Source organism: Tachysurus vachellii, chromosome 23 (genome assembly GCF_030014155.1).
Source record: "Tachysurus vachellii isolate PV-2020 chromosome 23, HZAU_Pvac_v1, whole genome shotgun sequence".
Taxonomy (NCBI): domain Eukaryota; kingdom Metazoa; phylum Chordata; class Actinopteri; order Siluriformes; family Bagridae; genus Tachysurus; species Tachysurus vachellii.
This window is the reverse complement of record NC_083482.1, coordinates 6,359,648-6,384,527: the sequence shown is the minus strand read 5'-3', so window position 1 is coordinate 6,384,527 and position 24,880 is coordinate 6,359,648. Positions and strand designations below refer to the sequence as shown.

Genomic DNA, 24,880 nt, shown 5'->3' with positions numbered 1-24,880 from the left:
ATCCTTGATAATCTGCTTCAGCTGATTTCTAAGTTCTGGAGATAATTTTTTATTTCCTGAATCTCTGTGATTAGAGTAGGTACGTCTGTATGTATTTATATCAGCATACGGTGTTCTGCACAGGTATCACGTTGCCCTCGGCTTTCTCCTCCGTCTACTTCCTGCTCTTCATCACCGTGTGTACCTGGTGGGCCTGCCACCTTCCCATCAGCCACCTGGGCTTCAACGCACTGTGTGTGATGGTGGGCTTGTTCACAGCAGGACACTTGGTGTGTTTGTACTTGTACCAGAGTACAGTGGCACAGAGCTTTCTCACCCCGAGCAGTCTGTGGGCCAGGTATGCTTTAACACCCCACACACACACACACACACACTCCTCTAACCACAACACTGCTGCTCCGCTTAATGAGCACAACACACTGACCTTATCTCTTTTAACACACACACACACACACACACACACACACACACACACACACACACACACCCTAGTTTGTGTCTGATTCCTGCAGAGTAAATTTGGCTATAATTAATTGCACTGAAACATTACCGAGATAAATGGCATAAGAAATATTCTGGTTGTTGGTGTTGTCATGGTGATAGAAAACGTCTAACAGTTAGATAGGTGGAGCTGAATGATATTTTTCTCCCTCGTTAAGCTCTCTCCATGTTCCTGCTCTTGTTCACACCACACTCTTCCCCTAGAATTAGCATGAGGACTGGCATTACATCACTTTTAAGCATCAAAAACAATCTAGACTACTGAATAAATGTGAAATTGGGTGCTGGTTGTCCTGTGCTACATATTTTCCAGGTTATTTCTACTAGGAAGAAATAAAAAACATCAATTATTGCTCATTCAATTGAAAAAACCCTGAACAGAGTTTTAGGTTGATGGTATCCTAAGTCTGTAACGAAAAGTTAAGATTCTTAACACACTTGATTCTTAACCCCGTGTGTTGTTCCCTGGATGATCAACAAGTTCTTCACGAGTCTTTTATTTGTCCTGAGCAGTTCATCTGCCCACAGTTGTTCAGAAAAATCCTCCAGCTCCAGCATCTTCTGCATGTTTGACCCCTTTTCACCAGCGACCACATGATATTGGGATCCATGTTTTTACACTGAGGACAAATATTCCAAAAGCAACAAACATTCACTGATGCTCATGAGGGCAACATGATACATTAAGGCCCAGGGGGTGAAAACTTTTGAACTGGGAAACACGTCATGTCCCATCAATAAATGAACATTCGGCAGGTTCTGTAAGGCGTGTGTACATTAATGACCTGAACCGTAATGACGTTGTGATGGAAATAATCTCACTCTCTGTGGATTAGACATAAGGTTAGATCTGGGATGTCGTATAAATAGACGTTTCAGCCGTTAGAGTTAACGGGGTTTATGGGAAACCCTCATTTAGGGGATTGATGTGTTATTGAATTAAAGTCTAATCCTTTTCCAGCTTTTAATTCTCTCCCTGCTTCATGTTGTCACCTACATTCTGCCATTCTCAACTAAAACAGATATCACCACTCAAATGTGTGTGTGTGTGTCTGTGTGTGTCTGTGTGTGTGTGTGTGTGTGTGTCTGTGTGTCTGTGTGTGTGTCTGTGTGTCTGTGTGTGTGTGTGTCTGTCTGTCTGTATGTGTGTGTCTGTCTGTCTGTGTGTGTGTGTGTCTGTCTGTCTGTGTGTGTGTTATGGAAATGTGAAAAGTATGGGAATGAAGAGGCAGATTGTGATGAATGTAGGATGACGTGTCATATATGTGTGAGTGGGTGCAGGGGTGAACGCTTTAGGCTGGGAATGTTCCGGATCCTTTATTTTCCACGGTGCGAGTGAAGGGAGAGGGACTGACATGAAGGGAAGTTCTGTAGGAAGTCCCCTAGCTGTCAGTATTCTGTGTCATCCTGTGGAGCTCTGAGACATAAAGCTTAGAAATGGCCACACACACACGCGCACACACACACACACACACACACACACAGTTCTAACCTAAAGCTGCTTTCGTTTTTCTCCAGGATGTTTGGCCTTAAGGATATCGTTGGCCCTTTTAATTGCTCCTCCCTCTCCGATGACCTCATATTCAACACGGCGCATGATTGGCCCGTGTACGTCAATCCAGGCATCCTCTTTCTTCTCTACATCACCGTGGTAACAGTGCTGAAGATCAGCAGTCATAGTTACCTACAAAAGGTGCTTGCACCCCCCTTTTTTTTTTTTTTTAACTGAGTCCCAACCACCATTTTACATTCACGCTGGTGCTTATTATTGTACGATATGATTGTTTTGACAGAATGAGGTTGTGGGTGAGGAGGTGGAGTTAATGCAATGGGGGGCAGGACAAATAACCCCTGAAGATGACACTAAGGTGAGTCTAACAAACGTACCAGGCCTGGCTAACTCATTTAATGCATTCGATGAAATGAAATCCAAACACACGAGTATAAGGTCAGACCGTCACAGAGAATGTAGAGTTTGTGTTTCTTGCACAACCCTGGATCAATGTATAAGTCCGAATGAAGTGTTTAATGCAGGAATAAATGATTTCTTAGCAAAGCCTCTAGCACTATAGCTTTCTACTCACTAAATACAGCGCACTACAAGCATTACGACAACACGAGGAAGAAATCCAGACTAATGTCATGGTTACTAGCCACATAGATTTCTAGGTTTAAAACCATGATTTTTCTCCATATTAGGAGTTAAAGGTAGCGTCCCCGTTGTTTGAGAAATGCTTCTGAAAACTGAGTCGGGCCGATAAACAAAACAAGCGTGTACCCAATGAGCAGAAAGGGGCGTGTCTTGTCAATATGGGCGGAGAAATTGTTCGGTGCGCATGTGTGACGTTAGCAGAAAGCGACTGAAACGTTGACATGAAGAATAAAAACAAAGAAAGAAAGCGAAGAAAGACTTACGATAAGGTAAGAAGTAGGACCGTGTTAATATAGGATCAGCTTTCCAGCGCTGGAGAGAACTGAAGGAGCAGGAAGTTGGCGCATATTCACAGATTGGAGTTTCCTGAGTCAATAACTCCTGAGCTAAACGCTGTTACTACACAAATAACACCTCTTTTCTACCGTAGTAATGTAGAGACGCAGCTACAACTGCGTTTTGTGTAGTAACAGCATTTAGCTCAGGAGTTATTGACTCGGGAAACTCTGTGAATATGCGGCCAACTTTACTTAAGACGCCGAGGCGCTTTTTTCCTTCTCGATAGGTGAGTAACGTTGGTTTTGCTTTGTTGCACAGAACTAATATATGCCTTTGTCCTTTGCATGATTATATTTGTGTCATTTTTGCTTGTTTGTTTATCTGCAATCGTATTGTTCTTCCCTTCAGCTATGATAAAGACACATTTCTTTCCATTAGTTGCCTGGGTTACGTATGTATGTGTGGGCGGAGCTATCAATACAGGGGTGGGACCCATTTGGGTTAGGGGCGTGTTTGTTTTGGTGATTTCAAATGTCAACATTGGCTTTCAAACAACGGAGACCCCACCTTTAATGCACAGCAGGACACCAGGACACACTTTTCAATAGGTTATGGTTTAGGCCACTAAAAAGGATGTTAAACATTCAAATGTGATGTATTTTTTGCCCTGGAGTACAAAGTAAAGGTTTATTAAATACTCGAAAAGTCAGATTTTGAGAAAAAAGAAAGTGACCTCATATTTTAAAAACCCATCTTATTAGCTTTAGACATTACAGAGAGATTAGACAGTGACCAGCGATTAGATGTTTTTAGACAGAATTAGACAGGAAGAGAAGATCATGAAGCTTTTAATTTTAATAACTCTAGAAATTTCCATTACGGAGTCGGTTTCAGTGGTTCAGTGTTGATTTAGAGTTGTGTTTGTGTTTAAATGTTCTGTTTTGTTTTACAGAGAATGTTGCTGGCTGCAGGGGAAAGTCCTGGGCAGGAAACACACACCAGTGAAGCCAAAGCCCACGGCACAAACGGTTCCAGTCAACATGACCTAGGTAAAATCTGTGTGCTTCCTCCTGACAGACAGACAGACGCTCGGCTGTGTGAATGAGCCTGTGTTTTATGACCAGCGATGGTAAAGAACGCAGAGGCACTGTGACACACAAGGCTCGGGCTACAGGGGGGTGAATACTTATGATCATTAAGCTATAATGACCGGGCATGTTACAGGGACATTCCGACAAATTATGATCGTAACTCATTATACTGTAATGATGCAAGATAAGTTTCAGGAGCGTTACTGTCACAAGCACCGTTAATTCTGTAGCAAGTATTGGCACCCTTGCTGAAGATGGCTGTCTAGGAGGTCAATTAATTCCACAGTAATTTGACAGAAATCCAACCTTTATTTGAAGTAAAATTATTCTGAGCATTTTTACCAAAATGTGCCTCAATTATTGGCACCCCTGTGTTTTTTGTGCAATTTTCCCAGTTCCACTATAGCATCACTGAATTCTTCTGTTCATTGAGTGGGGAATTGACTGAAGGCTAAAAATGAAAAGCAAATAATAAAAAGTAATTAACCACAAAGACGTGTGTGTGTGTGTGTGTGTGTGTGTGTGTATCAGATCCTAGCCCAGAGACAGGGCAGCAGCAGCAACAAGACAGTCCTATCCAGTTAGTTGGGAGGATGATCATGCAGCAGAGTTACATCTGTGCTCTCATCGCCATGATGGTAATGTCCTGTCACTTTCTGTACGAAAAGTAAAACCTGACAAAAACATGAAACAGGTTTTCATTTCCAAACATGATAGTCTTATATTATATCTATATTATATTGTGTGTATATTTTGTATAAAGTAAAAGTCATGAATGTGTAATGTAGTGTTCCATACACACTGATAATCTGATTGATGGGGATGTGTTTATTTATATATATATATATATATATATATATATATATATATATATATATATATATATATATATTTGCAGGTGTGGAGCATCACCTACCACAGTTGGTTGACGTTTGTGCTGCTCTTATGGGCGTGTTTGATCTGGATGCTGCGAGCACGTCGTCACTTCGCCATGCTCTGCTCACCCTTCATCCTGCTGTACGGCCTCTGTCTTTGCATCCTGAACTACGTCTGGGCCATGGACCTGGAGCCCGAACTGCCAAAGCACCTGGGCTCCATGAGCCTGAGGCAGATGGGACTTGACCGAGCACCTTATCCCTGCCTACGCCTGGGAGCCTTGGTGAGGACTTCCGTCAAACCGTTTACTGTCACTGTGGTGAAGTTCATCAGGAATGAATCACACACACGAATAGTAGCAGTGTTAATAGTAACCAGAAAACAGTCATGAAGTAGTGCCTGTGATGAAGCACCGTGCTATACGTTGAACTTTTTCACGATCTACTTTTGATATAGAAATGATAAATTGTTCAAAGTGTACTTTAAACCCTTTTTAAAAGTCTACTGGAGTAGCATCGGAAATCGACTCGTCAGACGTTTTCAATCAGTATAAACTAAAGAACTATTTTACCGCAAAGTCTCAAGTCTGATTTAAAATAAGTCAGGACTTTTAGTGAGACGTGTGTTTATCCCTCTGTACGTTTAAGCTTACACAGAATTTTCATTTTGAAGATAACACCTTAAAATTTTCGATGGTTAAATAAGCACTTGAGGCATGCCAGAGAGCAGTAATGGGTTGATTTCATCGTGTACTTTGAAGATAGAAACAATTGAATGAAAAAAAAAACAAAAAAAAACTTTTTTTTTTATTTTAGATCAAACTAATGCCCCTGGTCAGCTACATAAAATCAGAAATAGTTATGGAAAGCTAGAAATTCTTAAAGCCCTGAGTGCTGAACAGGAACACTCAAAAACAAGTATAAATTCCATGTTTTTTTTTTCTTGTAAAAAGAGTTCTAACAAAAAAAAGGACAGAAGCACCTACACGTTTCCCACAGCAAGACCTTTAGGTTCTATAAATATACAAATTAAAGACACCCTCAAGCATTCACACCTCTACTCCTTGCACTGAGAAAGCACTGTTGTATAATCTATTTTTGGGCTTTGGAACCTGGTTATCTTTTTTCTTTTATGACTCATATTTTTTAACACCTGCCTGCCACAGATTCAGTACTAACTTTGCTTGTTTTAATGAGATTTTCACCTTCCTGAAACGATTTTGCAGAATCAAATCAAGTGTACATTGTCACACTTTGTCCAGTCTGCACATTCAAATAAACTTAACAAAAAAACAAACTTCCCGTACAAGGGGTTTCAGACGTTTAAATAGTTTGATGATGGATGCTGCTGAGGTGTAATATACTGTAGCCGTGATGTATATGAAGTGCTCCGTCTCTTCACCAGCTGCTGTTCACGCTGACATTCTGGCTGCTTTTACGACACTCGGTAAAGGATAGGTTTGGGAGGAAGAAGAAGCAGAGCGTCCCACTCGAGGAGGTCACCACTGGAGGTAAGCCAGGCGGCTGAGCTCCACTCCACACTCTCTTATACCCACTTCTACAATCAACAGATGTGAAACAGAGGCCATGCGCTGGTCTGAGACCAAGGCTGCTTCCTTAATGCTGTAGAATGGCATGATGAGAAGAATAAACAATTCACTAAGCTCTAAGTACTAAGCTGAAGTGTTTAGCACTTGGATAAAACCCTTGTGTACTGTACACCCCTCTGTCTCTGTCTGTTTGTGTGTCTGTCTCTCTCTCGCTCTCTCTGTCTCTCTCACTCTTTGTCTCTTTTTCTGTCTCTTACACACACTCTCTTACCCTTATTCTCTCTGTCTGTCTCTCTCACACTCTTTCTCTCTCTGTCTCACTATCTCACTCTGTCTGTTTCTCTCTCTGTCTGTCTCTCACACACACTCACTCATTCTCTCTGTCTCTCCGTCTTTCTCTCCATCTGTCCCACACACATTTGCTCTCACTCTCTCTCTGTCTCTCTGTCTATGTGTCTGACTCTCCTAATCCTTCTCTCTCTCTCTCTCTCTCTCTCTCTCTCTCTCTCTCTCTCTCTCTCTCTCTCTCTCTCTCATTTTCCAGAGAGCACAGCCCATGATGACTCCATCCTAAGGCTTCTAGGAAGGGTGGTGATGAGTCTTTATGCTAAGTATTGGATCTACGTGTGTGGAGGGATGTTCATCATGGTCAGCTTCGCCGGGAGGCTGGTGGGCTACAAGATCGTCTACATGCTGCTGTTCCTGCTCTGCATGTGCTTCTACCAGGTAAACACTGACATCTTCATCACCACACATCACACATCCTCACTATTACATCAGTGTATTAACTAGGCTTTAACACAAAGTAAACAGACACTAGCAGACTTACCTCATACGATTACGGCTTCTCAAAAAAGTCACCTAGAAATACTTATGATGTGACTTTAATATAATAAGAATGGGATTTCACACAATATTATAGATTTATAACCCATCGCTGACTTAAGTTGACTATTGTCAAGAGGTTACAGGATTAAATCCCTGCAATTTAGTTCAGGGGCAGTGGTGAGGTGCTAAATCTGCTACTGAAATTGCTGCTACTAACACTGCTATTACTGCTACTAGAATTTGGGACATAGAAGCCTTTCTTATTGCCACATATACATTACAGCACAGTGGAATTTTTTTTTTCTTCAAATATTCCAACTGAGGACTTTGGGGTCAGACACAGGGGCAGCTATGATACAGTGGAGCAGGGTGGGATAAGGCAGTGGCAGATTAGCAGACAACCCAGAGCCTTTACCACCTGAGCCACTACTGCCCCACTACTAATACCACTACTGCTACTAACACTACAACTATTACTATTATAAATGCTGCTACTATTTTTATAATTATCATCAATGCCTTAATGCCCCTCTCTCTGTAGGTGTACTATTCTCTCTGGAGGAGGCTACTGAAGCCATTCTGGTGGTTGGTGGTGGCCTACACCATGTTGGTGCTCATTGCCATCTACACCTACCAGTTTGAGGACTTCCCAGGCTACTGGAAGAACTTCACAGGCTTCACAGAGGACCAGTACGCACTTTCTGCTTATTTCCATGTCCAAACAGGACATGTTATTATTTGTCTGGCACAGAGTGAGACGGATGTATAGACTTGTTAGCTTACTGACATCTGCATGATTGTGCCCCGCAGGCTCGCAGATATCGGCCTCGAGACCTTTAAGCTCTCCGAGCTGTTCAGCAGTATTCTGATTCCCGGTTTCTTCCTGTTGGCCTGCATCCTACAACTGCACTACTTCCACAAGTCATTCATGAAGATCACAGACCTGGAGCACGTCACTCCTCTGCACAGGCACGACCTGTAGCTGTCTCTCTCACAGCTAACAAACAAACAAACAAAAACAAACGCTGAGTCTGGTGAATTCTCACTGGCATAAGAACAAACTGTATTTAAATAGCACTATTCAAAGCAGGCCATAAAGAGCCAAAAAAGATCTGAGGCAGCAAATCCTACAGCACCTTTAAGGGCATATGAATAATCATTCTCCTTAAAGGCAATTCCAAACTGAAGCACAAATATAAATGTTATATAAATAGTGAAATATTTGTGATAGCAATCCTGGTGCTAGTTTATTGCTTGGCGACGTGTTGTGGTTGTTCCAGTGAGAAGGTAGCGGTCGTGTACTTCACTGATATCACACACAGTCACAGTAGCATTTAATATGAGAAAGAAGTCAGCCCTCTAATGCAAAGTCAGTTACTTCTATATCAAACTCGCATCCAGTGTAGTGACTTGTATAAATAAATGTTTGTCGTCACTCTATTTTTTGCACCGGGGCTGTTAATAACGTTGCAAACTAGTAAGAGAAGTGTATAACTATCAGTTGTCACAAACTCACCCAAAAGACATTATGAATGATGTCATTTGTACATAAAGATAGAAAAGTTAATAAAAAATATTTTTTCCAGCTTAACCATAAACAGTTCATTACGCTTCTGTGTGTGTGTGTGTGTGTGTGTGTGCGTGTGTGTGTCTTAAGCTACGTTCACACATACAATGATTTTATCGCTGCAAGTTTTCAGTCTCTGTACTATAAAGTCGTCAGTAGGTGTTCCTACTACTGGTTGCCATGGTAATAACATTTATCCGTGGGTGGAGCAACTAGCATTGTTTTTTGGCATTTGTATATAAAATTCTATAGTGTATATCTGTATCATTTCATACAGTATGTGCTCACTTAATCGTGTCCCTGGACACGAACACGTCTAGTCACCAGCGATCGTCGTTGCTCATGTCTCCAGGAAATCTCCAGCTCTCACTGAAATGAAAAGATCTCTGGTTGCTTTGTCCTTGCGTGTTGCTGTATGTGTGAACGCAGCATTGGAGATGCAGGTGTTTAGGCAACACTCAGCTGATTGTTATAAGCTACTCTTACTTGTTAGTAATATGAGCCTTGTGTAAAACAGTAGCTGATCCACTGCCTCTGAGGTGAATAAGACATTTTGGACATTTAGTTTTAGGCGAAATATCTTTAATTTCACTATTCACGTGATTCCTATTGATATAAGCGTCATGCCATGACTACATCGTGGTCCTTTAATCAAATCCAATAATGTCCTTCTGTAGTTCTGAAGCTGTTTCTTTGCTAAACTAATTCGCATGGATGTGTGTTGGGTGAACTGCAGAAAGAAATCGGCCCTGAAGACGGAGGGAGGAGGCTTTGAGGAGGAAGATCTGAATACAGAGCTGGGAGATGATGAGTCAGAGGATGGAGGTCAGGCATCAAAATCTGACAAACTGACATTTTGTAATACAAGTATGATGTTGATTTGACTCTGGATGTTCTGTGCCTATTCCATACTTTTATTAATGCTGTGTTTATAACTTTCCTCCCTGTTTAAACTCAGTGATGGTGCCCAGTAAGTGGGGGCTGGTGATGGACAGACTCATGGTGCTCTTTAGGAAGTTCTTCGACATCCTCACCCACGTTCAGGCTTTTCTCTGGCGTGTCCTGGAGCTGCACATCTTCAAAATTGTTGCGCTGTTTGTCATCTGGGTGTCACTTGGAGAGGTCTCAGAATAACTATTTGTTAAGCTTTATTTATTTTACCGCAGCACTGTTGAATTCTCAAATCTGCTTGGTGTAGAATAGGTGCTGATGATTAATAACAGCAGCTCGCTCAGTAGTTCCAGCTCTGAATCCAACACTAGCTTTATATACTGTACATCTGTAAAGAGATGTTTATGGAAGGAGGCACTTTGTAACACTCCACCATAGGAAAGCCTTTACGTTAAAGGAGTTTGTGTTTTCTAATTTCTTGGTAACACAAAAAGAAGGTTTATAGCTGCGATAACAGGAATTAACGTGTCTTTCTGACATTCCATATTGTTACAACTAACAATCTGGGCATTTAAACTATACACTTTATAGCCTGTGTATTTATAATTATCTCACATAGAGCCCGGTACAATTCAGTCTGCTGCATTAGAGCTGCTTTTGCTCTGTCAGAAGAAACAACCTTTGCAAATGCAGGATAAAGAAAGCAAATTGTTTTGAAACTGTCAGCTTGCTTTTTTACACTACAGGTGTAAAATTGGTGAAATATGTTTATAGGACAGTTGCGGCCTAGAAACGCTTTATTTCTCATCATTAGCAACTTGTTTTTATGAGGTGTTAATGTGTCTCACCACCCACACTCCCCCTCGCTCATTCTCTCTCTCTGACTCTCTCTCTCTGTGTAGCCGTCTGTGATGAATTTGGTGTTGGTTGTGCTGTGGTCGTTCGCGATGCCCTTTGCCCGTTTCAGAGCCATGGCCTCATGTCTGTCCACCGTCTGGGTCTGCATCATCATCGTCTGTAAGATGCTCTACCAGCTAAGCATTGTCAAACCTGAGGAGTACTCCAACAACTGCACAGTGGTGAGACACACACATTAAATTGTCCCATCTCTCATACTCGACAACATGGTTTTTAATTTGCGCACATGTGAAATTGTATATAAATGTCCTTCTGTTTTTATCTCTATCATCCCTTAAGCTCATAAGCAAACATTGTCACGTACACACACCCACATGCTTGATGTTGCTGGCAGAGCCTCATTGTGTCTGGAAGCTGACTCTGCACTGGTTTGATGTGTCTCCTGTGCTCTCTCTCTCTCTCTCTCTCTCTCTCTCTTTCTCTCTCTCTCTCTCTCTCTCTGCCTCGATCTAATTCCACCCACACCCGTAAGCCAGCGTAGACACATATAGCCTTGAGCTTTAAGGCTGTTTATGGAAAACAGTGAGTGATTTAGGCCTCAGAAGATAAGCAGGCCCTCCCCAGCACTCCCTACTGACACATTTACATCATCACTGTATGCATTTGTATAAACTGTGAAATTCTGTACATTTTATTTTTGTTCATGCTATTTGTTTATACGATATTTTTGACCTAACCCATCAGGCCATGTCCTTGACGTTCTGTCTCTCCGTATTTGCCTTGTAGCCTCTGACTAATGAGACGAGTCTGAACGTTGATGAGATCCTGAACTCCACACTTTACAAAGCACCTGTAGATCCAGCCAACTGGTTTGGCTTTAGGAAGGATGCCACTGCTTTGGGCTACAGTAAGGTACGTTTGGCACTTTTGACTTAAAGTAATCCACAGCAAATGAGACATCAGTACTGTGTCAGCTATATATGGTTGAAATGACAATAAAAACTTCTTGACTTGTAGTAGAAATGTATGGGAAAAAAAAAAGCTGATGAAAAAAACTGCAAGAGCAGCTGATGTACAGCATATCTCATTTATACAACTGAGCAGTTGAGGGTTAAGGGCCTTGCTTAAGGGCCCAGCAGAGGCAGCTCACTACCATCCCATCATCCAAAGCCTTATGGGCCTTAAAACAATACAAATACTAGAAAAATTAAAATGCCACCAAAATATCTGTGATTACTCAGTTTTGATCAAACACCCCTTCACACCAGTCCAAAACTATATCAAGCACTAAATCTGTCAGGCTGTTTATTTACAATGCAGGAAAACAGAGCAGCTGTGAACCATTGCATTGATTTGTGGTTTGTGGTACCTCAAGTTTATATGCACACACCAAAGTAAATACCAAAGTAAATACCATACTCCGGATTCCTACTATAGTCCAAAAACATATTGCAGGCTGATCTTGAAAGAATCAATGAATTGTCCATAATGTGTGAGTGCGTGTGATTGTGCCCACTGATGGGTTGGCACCAGATCTAGAGATTCCCTCGCCTTGTGTCCCGAGTCCTCTGGAGGAGACTCCAGGATCCTGTCTAGGATAAACACTACAGGAAATAAATGAATGGACTGACATTAATAGGAAGAATACATTTTACATGAAAGTAGAATTTTTGTTTGTGTGTTGTAAACTGTGTCTTCTGTGCTGTCAGAACCATCTGCTGGTGCTGCTGTTGCTGGTATTTGAGGCGACCGTGTACCGGCACCAGATCCATCACTACAAGCAGGTACATCGTTCTCCTCCCTCCATCCCGGCTATCTTCCCACAATCCACGCGTGACAAACTGGACGAGGGGCTGCTGCCCTGCATCAGATACCTGCTCAACTTCAGCTTCTACAAGTTTGGCCTTGAGGTCTGGCTTCTTCAACTCCTACAGTACTGTTTTTAAGCCACACTGATTTCAAACCACTCTTAACAAGTCTCAAGGTTAATTCGTCATAATATTAAATATTTGTGTGTGTAATATAAAAAAATCTGTCAGTGTTGGAATGATAGAACAGTGTTGCTGAGCTCAGTGATCAGACTGCCTGCACATGGCTTACTGTAATAAAGAGCATGCTTGATATGATATGACATCATTTTGCCTGAGATCCCTTTCCTGTTCTATCAGGATTGGGAAAGTGAAATGCCATGTTTGTGAAATTATGCAATAATAGAATTATCATAGTAGACTACACCTTTAAGTTGCTTTTACTAACTTTGACCATGACTCAAGTTGAACTTCCTGTACACTCCGTAGATCTGCTTCCTGATGACTGTGAATGTGATTGGCCAGCGCATGAACTTCCTGGTCATTATCCACGGATGCTGGCTGGTCGCCCTCATGGTGCGTCGTCGCCGCGAGGTCATTGCTCAGATCTGGTCTAAATACTGCATCTTCCTGGTGGTCTTTATGATCTATCAGTACATCCTGTGTGTGGGAATGCCTCCTGCTCTATGTCTCGGTGAGTCCACCTATCAGCGATCCTCGTCATTAGAAGAGGAAGCCTTTATTTGTCACACATACAATGTAAACACACGTAGAAATAAATAAATATGTTGTTTTCTACAGAAATGCATGGCTGCATCAGTAGGCTAAATTATAATAGGTGAACAAATGAAGACTCTTGAGTTTATGAAGACTAGTTAAAAATTGTAAAAGTTTATAGTCCATGGGACTGGCTCTGGGAGATTCAACGAACATAATATTTAACTTAATGTTTTATGAAACTAAATGAAAAAGCCCATTTTTTTATTATTATTATTCCAGCCTCATTTCTAGCACAGCTCAAGCAAGCAATTGAAAAACCGAACTGCAGTCAATTATATTTAACAAGGTGATGAAAAAATTATTAAACTTAACTAAAGCATAACAGCGCAAGATGAAAAAACTCTATAATCATGAGGAACTAAAGAGATAAACTAGGGGAATGTTAATGTTGGCGTGAAGGCTTGGTCTGCTGACGTAAACAGCTTAAATTAATGGCATGTTTGTACAGACTACCCATGGAGATGGAAAAGCTCAGTCAACATCAACTCAGCTCTGATTAAATGGATCTACCTGCCTGATTTCTACATCATCCCCAACTCCAAGAACCTCATCGGTGAGTCACTAGCTTTAGATGGGTACTGACATGCTGTTATATCAAGATCCAATAAAGAGGGCCATTACTCAGATATAGCGCAAGTGCATTTTCTCTTGAACTCCTGTATTTGTGTGTGTCTGCAGCGGACTTCCTGCTTCTAATGTGTGCCTCGCTACAATGGGCAGTTTTTGAGAACGAGAAGAAAGAGGAATGGATGGTGATGGGAGGAGAGAATAAGGACAACCCTGACCCCATGGAGCACATGCTCTTTAATCCAGCTCCTAATTTCATCAACTGCAGGTATGGTTTTGTTACAGAGAAACGGCTCCAGGGATCCGTGATTATAGAAAGCAAGATGAGAGCTGCAGTTGGACGGATTGTGTATGAACCTCAGGGAAGTGGATCATTTGTGTACACTCCCAGTGTCCCGGTGCTGTTGAATGAATACTATGAAAATTAAAGTCAAAAATATATTGGTTCAGTCAGCTGAGGTGCGGCAGAACCACACTCTTGTCTTTTCCAATGAAATGTTCAGAGAAACTTATTGGGAGCGCATTGTTTTTTATAACTAATGTTACACGAACTAATTTGACACTATTGTTAATTATGACCTGTTAATTAACGACCTATGCCTGGCATTGCTGACTCCGAGAGGCTCCTTTTCCAGAACCTTCCAACACACTGTCCCTTGGTGATGGTATGAAGTTTCAACCTCAATTCAGACAGAATCTGTCACTATCTCCAATAAAAAGGCTATAGATCCACTTCTTCATGAACACTTAACTAACTAAAAAACAGTTAGTATCTGGTCTTGAGTGAGTTAGAATCAAGACCATCTTTTAGCTTGAAAATCTGTTTGGACAAGCAGCCAGAACCCAGTCAAGACAAGTAGAAGGCCATGACATTAGTTCCTCTGATGATCTATAGCCTAGTATTTCTAAGAGAAACAGGAGTCATTGATCAAGGTCATAATCTTGGCCTGCTCTATCATTTACCTCAGAGGAGATTAAGGCCATGACGGAGCTGTCGCCAGATCCTCATTTATGCTGTGTACATGTTTTATCTGCATGAAAAGCCTATTAGCATCTCTTCTGGTCTTCCCTGATATGCTGCTTCTTTCAGGCAAGAAGTGGGAATTATATTTAATGACCTCCTATTCATTCTTTTGTGATTATGCATCCTGGCACTATTCATCCTGATCTATTGAAGAGGGATCCTTTTAACTGCTGCCAAAATACCCATTACTGTAAAGTGGATGTTTCAGTCACATACAACACAGAGACAGGAGGCACAAAGAGAGTCTTTTTTTATATAACTGCATTTTTTTAACTGCAGTTAAAAAATATCTAGAGTAAAATAGATTTATTTGTATTACTGAATAGATTTAAACATTGCTTGTCCTTTGGACCCTTGGCACTTTGGATTGTTAAAAATAATAATTATATTAATCATTTTATTTAAATTAACAGTACTAATGACTGTGATTAAAATCCATTTCTCTGTTATCAAATATTATAAAATTAGGTGAACTTGGTGAATTAAAAAAACAACTTTTTTTTAACAGCGTTTTTAAAAATGTAAGAATTATGTCAGAAGTCAATCAAACCTGTTGCTATAGAGAACTATGTACAGTAGTGTAGTGACTGTGCTGTATACGGATAAGAGACAACATACAGTTATCCAGCATACAGTTGTTTTTGATACATTTGGATGTTTCCTGTCACCAGCGAGGCACACACACAAGAACTAATCTCAGTAAGCACGGTATCAGGTTTTAGCAAAGTTTCCAGCACCAAACATACATGCATTATATACAGACATTACTCACTACATATAATTTCCTTATACGTCTTCCAGTATGTGCAATATATCATAGATACACTGTCAGCACTTACACTTTGGTGTATATGTATTAGATTCAACTCCAGCACGTGTGCAAGACCTCCTCTGAGCATGAGACAGTATGATTCCTGCCTCTGTGGGCTTCTGTTCACACTTATTGCAGCTCCTACTTTTGACCACTTTTTTGACAGAATTGAACAACAACAGAACAAAAACAGCAACATATTTGAAATCATTGGTCTAGAGAAAAGTTAAGAAATGAATATTTCAGTAGAATTTAAGATGCATGGAGAAGGATGGAGAACACTATGAAGATTAACATTTGTTGAATGGCTGATGTAGGTATATGGTTGGGGTCTGACCCACCTACCATTGCTCTGGTTGGGGTCTGTCCCACCTACCATTGCTCTGGTTGGGGTCTGACCCACCTACCATTGCTCTGGTTGGGGTCTGTCCCACCTACCATTGCTCTGGTTGGGGTCTGTCCCACCTACCATTGCTCTGGTTGGGGTCTGTCCCACCTAACATTGCTCTGGTTGGGAACTGACCCACCTACCATTGCTCTGGTTGGGGTCTGACCCACCTACCATTGCTCTGGTTGGGGTCTGACCCACCTACCATTGCTCTGGTTGGGGTCTGTCCCACCTACCATTGCTCTGGTTGGGGTCTGACCCACCTACCATTGCTCTGGTTGGGAACTGACCCACCTACCATTGCTCTGGTTGGGGTCTGACCCACCTACCATTGCTCTGGTTGGGGTCTGACCCACCTACCATTGCTCTGGTTGGGGTCTGACCCACCTACCATTGCTCTGGTTGGGGTCTGTCCCACCTACCATTGCTCTGGTTGTGGTCTGACCCACCTATCATTGCTCTGGTTGGGGTCTGACCCACCTACCATTGCTCTGGTTGGGAACTGACCCACCTACCATTGCTCTGGTTGGGGTCTGACCCACCTACCATTGCTCTGGTTGGGGTCTGTCCCACCTACCATTGCTCTGGTTGGGGTCTGACCCACCTACCACCTACCCCACAGAGAGGCTGCCACTGTAGATCAGTCTCTGTACCAGTCTTTGTAATGAATGTAATGGAAAAAGACCAATTAGATTCTTCTTTGTTAAGTATTCACTAAACTTCAACTGGTCTTTTTTCATTACCTTCATTACACTTACAAGCTTTTATCTGAAGCGAATGAAGTACATAGTCGAAGGTCAAATAAAGTGGGATACAATGTGTGTGAGGTGAAAAGTTTCTGTCTGTGTTCTGTTCCTGTCACATGACATCACATCACAAGTTTTGTCAGTGTTTGGAAATTAGAATAAATAGTGCAGTTTGTGATGTTTTAACGTGCTCATACATCGATAACAATAAGATAAAGATACTCAAAACAGTTGTCATTTACATGTTTGCAATGTAAAAGGTCTGTATTGTTGTATTTTTGTTTAAAAAAAAAATCTGAGGATGTGGATTTGGTTGGGGATCCGTGGGGCTTTTAGATAGAACGTATATAAAACTACTGACATTGTCTGAGATGATATTAAAGCCTTGTTTCTTGTGGTCTGAGTTGAAATGTTTGTTTGTTTCTTTCCATTTCTCAGATCTTACCTGGATATGATGAAAGTCCTGGTTTTCCGAAACATGTTCTGGTTAGTCTTGGCCGTGCTGTTTGTGACAGGCTCCACTCGGATCAGCGTGTTCGGTCTGGGATATCTTCTGGCCTGCTTTTTCTTCCTGCTGTACGGTAGGCGGCTGATGGTCAAACCTTCCCGTACGCGCCTGCTCATGTGGGACTGCCTCATCATCTATAATGTTGGAGTGATCATCGCCAAGAACGCACTGTCTGTGAGTGAGCAGAACAACACACGTGGCTCTGAAGAGTGTCACACATGCTTACAGTCACTTAGTGTATCTAGGGCTTGTAATAACCATGTCTGTGATGTGTATACATTACTGAAGTGTGTGTGTGTGTGTGTGTGTGTGTGTGTGTGTGTGTGTGGGGTCCTGACAGATCCTGGCCTGTGTGTTTGTAGCTGAGATGCAGGCACGTTTTTGCTGGGTGATCCAGCTCTTCAGTCTCGTCTGTACAGTCAAAGGCTACTATGACCGTGAGTCTGTTTGTACTGGTTTTTAGAGTCCAACCTTTAATGCATAACACTAGATTTTATTCATGACTAGAACAAAAAAGAGTTGTATTTCTGGCCTTCTGGAAACATAACTCATATTTTGTCAGTTTAATGTCATTACCCATAAAATTAGTTGTTTCTTGGTTGACAACTGATTTAAGATTGAGGTTTAAATTTTGTTTATTTTTAACAATGATCTTCAAAAGCTTCTCATTTACACAACACAAGATGATTAACATGTTAAAGAAACCCCCAAAATAACAGCAATGGAAAAGTCTTAAAGTTCTTGAGCAGCATTTTGTTGCCAGAGCTGATTTTTGTGGCCGACTTCATTGTGGGGCAGAATGCTTACAGGTGTGTGTGTGTGTGTGTGTGTGTGTGTGTGTGTGTGTGTGTGTGTGTGTGTGTGTGTCTGTATGTGTCTGTATGTGTCTGTGTGTGTCTGTGTGTCTGTGTGTGTCTGTGTGTCTGTGTGTCTGTGTGTCTGTATGTCTGTATGTGTCTGTGTGTGTGTCTGTGTGTCTGTGTGTCTGTGTGTCTGTGTGTGTCTGTGTCTGTGTGTGTGTGTGTGTCTGTGTGTCTGTGTGTGTCTGTGTATGTGTCTGTGTGTGTCTGTGTATGTGTCTGTGTGTGTGTCTGTGTGTCTGTGTGTGTGTCTGTATGTGTCTGTGTGTGTCTGTGTGTGTCTCCACAGCCACATCCCTGAGTGGTAAAGAGTGCAGTTTGCCTATTGAGGAAGCAGGCATCATCTGGGACAGCATCTGCTTCTTCTTCCTCTTGCTGCAGAGGAGAGTCTTCCTCAGCTTCTACTTTGTTCATGTGACTGCAGATCTGCAGGCGTCTGCACTACAGGCCTCACGGTGAGAGCGCCCCCTGCTGGCAGAGGGAGACAAGATAATAATATGTATATTAATAATAATAATAATAATATTATTAATAATAATCTCAATAATATCAACCTTCCGTACACCCAAAGCAAAAGTTATAATAATGAAGAATGTTAGTACTTCTGCTGTATTATTTTATAGTGTAGGAGTATTATAAACAGAAATGCTCTTTAATTCTATTTGCTATTGTAAGCAGCAATAAGAGAGGACAGTTTATTATGTAGGGTGATTGTATACACTGATCATATTGGTTATTGTGTGTGTGTGTGTGTGTGTGTGTGTGTGTGTGTGTGTGTGTGTGTGTGTGTGTGTGTGTGTGTACAGGGGTTTTGAGCTCTTCAATGCCAGCATTATAAAGAATGTGCGTTTTTATCAGCAGACCGAGAAAAAGTCTATACAACAGCTGAAGGGCTCGTGAGTTATTGTTCCTCCTGCACTTCCTCTTTCCTTTACAGCACACAAACACCTCCATAACACTCACATGCTACTGTACAGCCCCAATCAGCTCCATTCATTATTATTATTTTAAATAATGAATAACAAACTGAGTTGAACATGAACATGTCACAATGTAAACTCACTCAATCACTCACATACAGTCTCACTCAGTGTCTCACTCACACATTCACTCTTACTCACACACACACATTCACTCTTACTCACACACACACATTCTCATTCACTCAGTGTCTCATTCACATTCACTCTTACTCACACACACACACATTCTCACTCACTCACTCACTCACTCACTCACTCAGTGTCTCACACACACATTCACTCTTACTCACACACACACATTCACTCTTACTCACACACACACATTCTCATTCACTCACTCACTCAGTGTCTCATTCACATTCACTCTTACTCACACACACACACATTCTCACTCACTCACTCACTCACTCAGTGTCTCACTCACATTCACTCTTACTCACACACACACATTCTCACTCACTCACTCACTCACTCACTCACTCAGTGTCTCACACACACATTCACTCTTACTCACACACACACATTCACTCTTACTCACACACACACATTCTCACTCACTCACTCACTCACTCACTCACTCACTCACTCACTCACTCACTCAGTGTCTCACTCACACATTCACTCTTACTCACACACACACATTCACTCTTACTCACACACACATTCTCATTCACTCACTCACTCAGTGTCTCACTCACACATTCAGTCTTACTCACACACACACATTCTCACTCACTCACTCACTCACTCAGTGTCTCACTCACATTCACTCTTACTCACACACACATTCTCACCCACTCACTCGCTCACTCACTCAGTGTCTCATTCACATTCACTCTTACTCACACACACACATTCTCACTCACTCACTCACTCACTGTGTCTCACTCACATTCACTCTTACTCACACACACACATTCTCACTCACTCACTCACTTACTCACTCACTCACTCAGTGTCTCATTCACATTCACTCTTACTCACACACACACATTCTCACTCACTCACTCACTCACTCAGTGTCTCACTCACATTCACTCTTACTCACACACACACATTCTCACTCACTCACTCACTCACTCACTCACTCACTCACTCACTCAGTGTCTCATTCACATTCACGCTTACTCACACACACACATTCTCACTCACTCACTCACTCAGTGTCTCACTCACATTCACTCTTACTCACACACACACACTCTCACTCATTCACTCAGTGTCTCACTCAGTGTCTCACTCACATTCACTCTTACTCACACACACACATTCTCACTCACTCACTCACTCACTCACTCACTCAGTGTCTCACTCACATTCACTCTTACTCACACACACACACTCTCACTCATTCACTCAGTGTCTCACTCACTCAGTGTCTCACTCACATTCACTCTTACTCACACACACACATTCTCACTCACTCACGCACTCACTCATTCACTCAGTGTCTCACTCACTCAGTGTCTCACTCACATTCACTCTTACTCACACACACACATTCTCACTCACTCACTCACTCACGCACTCACTCACTCACTCACTCAGTGTCTCACTCACATTCACTCTTACTCACACACATTCTCACTCACTCACTCTCTCACTCACTCACTCACTCACTGTCTCACTCACATTCACTCTTACTCACACACACATTCTCACTCACTCACTCAAATACATTCTCTCTCACTCACTCACTCACTCACTCACTCACTCTCAGTGTCTCACTCACATTCACTCTTACTCACACACACACACATTCTCACTCACTCACTCAAATACATTCTCACTCACTCACTCACTCACTCACTCACTCACTCACTCACTCAGTGTCTCACTCACATTCACTCTTACTCACACACACACATTCACACTCACTCACTCAAATACATTCTCACTCACTCACTCAATGTCTCACTCACAAACACATTCACTCACACACATTCACCCTCACTCACGCACTCACACTCACTCACTCACTCACTCTCACACACACACATTCACTCTCACTCACACATTTTCTCACTTACTCATACACACATTCACTCTCACTCACTCACTCACTCACTCGCTCACACATTCACTCACTCACTCACACACACACACACACACATTCACCCTCACTAACTCACACATTCACTCTCACTCAGTCACACATTCTCACTCACTCACTGATGACTCTGACTTATCGACCTACATGCTGTGATTTTACTCTATTCTGCTATATTCTATGTGTACAACCTGTTTTTGTTTGTCTTAATTAAGTTTAATCTTCTGTATCTCTCCACCATTGTAACCACTTATCTGAATAAATGAAATACAACTGTGTATACACACTGCTGATGTGCAACACTCTTCAACACTACAGTCACTGTTTACCTTCACGTGTCTCCTCAGGATGGAGCGAATCCGTGACAAACAGCAGCGATATAAAGAGGGACGGAAGCTATCCGAAAGAGAGCAGCAGTCATCAGGTGCACATTCACTCCTACTTAAAGCTGCAGTACATGGCTTTTGTGGATTTGTATATCTCGCTAAATAAAATATATTCGTGTACGAACATTTTGTAATGTCAGATGTGCTGATACAAGCAAACATATGTCCATAACAAGGGAAAACGTCTTCAGTCTTCAGATGTGGTGTGACAGCATTCAGATCCACTGCAACAGCTCTTAGTTTCACTTAAAGCTAACACGATTGAAATTATACCAGTATATTAAAAAAAATAAATAAATTTCCAAAATTTTTTGGAAAATATCATTGGTTTGTGTCATATTTTACAACAGTATTAGACAATGCTCAGTACTCAGTATAGTCAGTACTCACATGATAGACTGATTTTCATTAAAAGCTCCTTCTACATGTCTATATAAAGATGACAGCCATATCTTCTTTATACAGAGTCTCAGGAAGTGAGGAAGGAGAAGAAGAAGAAGAAAAAAGAGTGGTATCGTCCCTGGATGGATCATGCAACTGGTACACGCATGTCCACACACGTGTTCATCATACGGACTGAAGAAGCTTAGCTAAACCTATTCTATTCTATTCTATTCTAAACCTATTCCACTCTATTACACACAATCACTCTATCAATCTTTCACCCATACACTCCCTCATTCACTATTGTTCACTATCACTTACAGTACTCTGTCTTTCATTCACTCCGGTCCATTCCAGTCCAGATGATATATCAAGTTCTACACAGCCCTGTTAAAATGGCAGGTTTTTGTGATGTAATCATATCAGTACAATTGATTAATGCTAATCACTCTCTCACTCACTCATCTTCTACCGCTTATCCGAACTACCTCGGGTCACGGGGAGCCTGTGCCTATCTCCGGCGTCATCGGGCATCAAGGCAGGATACACCCTGGACGGAGTGCCAACCCATCACAGGGCACACACACACTCTCATTCACTCACGCAATCACACACTACGGACAATTCTCCAGAGATACCAATCAACCTACCATGCATGTCTTTGGACCAGGGGAGGAAACCGGAGTACCCGGAGGAAACCCCCGAGGCACGGGGAGAACATGCAAACTCCACACACAAGGTGGAGGTGGGAATCGAACCCCCAACCCTGGAGGTGTGAGGCGAACGTGCTAACCACTAAGCCACCGTGCCCCCCTTAATGCTAATCAAAGTGGACAAAAACTATAAGGATCATATTAGGGAGGAAAATACAATGTACAGTAACTCGGTTGCATAAGTGTACACACAGTTCTAGCTGATGTAAAACATGATGCTACCACCACCATGCTTCATCATGTGGATGGTCTTCTTTTGGGGTTGTTCTGGTGTAGTTTGCTTATTATTACTATTATTATTATTATTATTATTATTATAAGCATATTGACAGATGACATATGAATAATTCAGGAGATTGTAGTCACATGCATGGAACACCGAGTACTTTCCTGAAATTGCAGCAATTCTTTTAATGTTGCTGTAGGTCTTTTAGCAGCCTTCATGACTAGTTTTCTCCTGCTCTTCCCATCGAATTAGAGGGACATCCTGTTCTGAAAAATGCCACTGTTGTGCTGTGGCAGTATATTAATGGAAATATATATTAATAAGTATTTATCATGAGATTGAATGTGATTGGTCGGTTCTGATCACTGCCAAATTCCCATAATTATTCAAGTTTTTTTCCAAACATTTATTCCTGTTTGTCACTTAAGTTATTTATGTTGCAATTTCACAATAAAGGTAAAAAAAAGGTTCTGACATGGTCTAACTTCACAACATCACAATAACCTGCTATTTTACCCTGACTGACTCACTGAGTCATTCTGTCACTCAATCTATTAGACACAAAAAATGGGGAAAGACTAATAGAGATAGATCAATCTGGCCATTTCTTTACTTTCTCTGTCTCATTTGGAAATGGATAAAGGAGAACATTCTGGAACTTTGTGTGTGTTTTGTAGTACTGAATTCTGGGGATTACTACATGTTTGAATCAGACAGTGAGGATGAGGATGTCCTAGAAGAGGAGCAGAAACAACAAAAACAGACTGCATTTCAGGTAAGACAGACAGACAGACACAGATCAGGTGTGGAATGTAATATAACAGTTTATGTCAAGTGCGGTTGTACACTTGCTTTTGTATATAAGGCTGTGTGTGTGTTGTGTGTTGCGTGTGATGCTACAGTTGGCATACCAGGCATGGGTGACCAGTGCAAAGCAGGTACTAAAAGAACGGCAACAGAGACAGAAAGAACAACGGCAGAAAGAACGAAGACAGGAGAGAGAGAGACATCATGCTGGCTCACAGGCCTCAGGTAAGAACACACACGATCATCATCGTCATCATGAACTAAATCTTCCTTCATATTTTAGTATTAAACAGGATTTTCCTCTCAACCCTCTCATGTAATCATCCAGGAATGATGTTTAGTGTCTTTAGTTGATTTCTTTTGCTGTGCAGTGAAGCTGCAATGCTAATATAGCCTATAGCAAATTAGCATCATATATACTATATACCCCAATAATCACACACTTGACTCAAGTCTGCATGAAAAACATTTGTTTAATGTACACATATTGGAGCTAAATGAGCGTTCACACTACACTATGAGATCAGTATTCGATATTAAAACTAGCCTGAATACTACTTCAGAAATTATGATAACTGTGTGAAAAGTTTTTAGGGTTATTTAAGTGTTCATTTGATATTTAGTGCCCAGTTAGCATTATGCAAATATGTATAAGCAATCACTTTTATCTCTCATTCTATTCAACATTTATATTGAGAAGTAATCTAGATATCAGTGGTTTGAAAATCTGCTGTATGCTCGGTTACTTTACGTTCCTTTATCAGGTGATGTAGAGGAGACGGGGTCTGTTTTTGAAGAGAAGACCTCTAAAGAGGAAGAGGAAGAGGCAGGGGAAGAAGGAGAGGAGTCAGGTATGTGCTCATCTCTAAATAAGCATTAGGAAATCTTTAGGAATTGATGCTTACAATATTGTTAGTGCTACTGAGGCAGAGATGATTGGGACTCGCTGACTCATTCAGATGTTTCCTTTGCTCTTTCCTCCGTTCTGCAGGTTGTTGTCATTTGTCCCAGTATCAGTATCAAGGTGTTGTGACTTTCATCACATCTGCTGTTGTTGCAGGTTCTGGCAGTGATACAGTGCAGAGGATCCTGGAAATGCTGAAGTTCCTGTGGATGCTGTGTTTGGCGATGGTGGACAGCTTCACTCTGTGGCTCAACCTGCTCACCAAGCAGTACGTGAACACATCAACCGTCCTGTGTGAGGAGCGCTACCTGCACATCCACAACATCAGCCAGGTCAGACATGG

At 41.6% G+C, this 24,880-nt stretch overlaps 1 protein-coding gene across 1 annotated transcript in view; it reads left to right on the top strand.

Annotated features, from left to right (window-relative positions):
* piezo1 (piezo-type mechanosensitive ion channel component 1) overlaps positions 1-24,880 on the top strand; it is a 96,218-nt gene that overhangs the window by 61,093 nt on the left and 10,245 nt on the right. The window contains exons 7-34 of the mRNA XM_060858946.1: positions 124-337; positions 2,020-2,194; positions 2,295-2,369; positions 3,885-3,981; positions 4,555-4,661; positions 4,922-5,182; positions 6,304-6,409; positions 6,993-7,174; positions 7,818-7,966; positions 8,087-8,245; positions 9,580-9,668; positions 9,802-9,965; positions 10,637-10,813; positions 11,379-11,504; positions 12,302-12,502; positions 12,890-13,094; positions 13,629-13,733; positions 13,859-14,015; positions 17,155-17,398; positions 17,565-17,661; positions 18,374-18,539; positions 18,891-18,980; positions 21,465-21,541; positions 21,969-22,043; positions 23,504-23,601; positions 23,729-23,858; positions 24,398-24,484; positions 24,694-24,869. Coding sequence (XP_060714929.1) covers positions 124-337; positions 2,020-2,194; positions 2,295-2,369; positions 3,885-3,981; positions 4,555-4,661; positions 4,922-5,182; positions 6,304-6,409; positions 6,993-7,174; positions 7,818-7,966; positions 8,087-8,245; positions 9,580-9,668; positions 9,802-9,965; positions 10,637-10,813; positions 11,379-11,504; positions 12,302-12,502; positions 12,890-13,094; positions 13,629-13,733; positions 13,859-14,015; positions 17,155-17,398; positions 17,565-17,661; positions 18,374-18,539; positions 18,891-18,980; positions 21,465-21,541; positions 21,969-22,043; positions 23,504-23,601; positions 23,729-23,858; positions 24,398-24,484; positions 24,694-24,869 — 3,989 coding nt within the window. The remainder of the gene's footprint in view (positions 1-123; positions 338-2,019; positions 2,195-2,294; positions 2,370-3,884; positions 3,982-4,554; positions 4,662-4,921; positions 5,183-6,303; positions 6,410-6,992; positions 7,175-7,817; positions 7,967-8,086; positions 8,246-9,579; positions 9,669-9,801; positions 9,966-10,636; positions 10,814-11,378; positions 11,505-12,301; positions 12,503-12,889; positions 13,095-13,628; positions 13,734-13,858; positions 14,016-17,154; positions 17,399-17,564; positions 17,662-18,373; positions 18,540-18,890; positions 18,981-21,464; positions 21,542-21,968; positions 22,044-23,503; positions 23,602-23,728; positions 23,859-24,397; positions 24,485-24,693; positions 24,870-24,880) is intronic.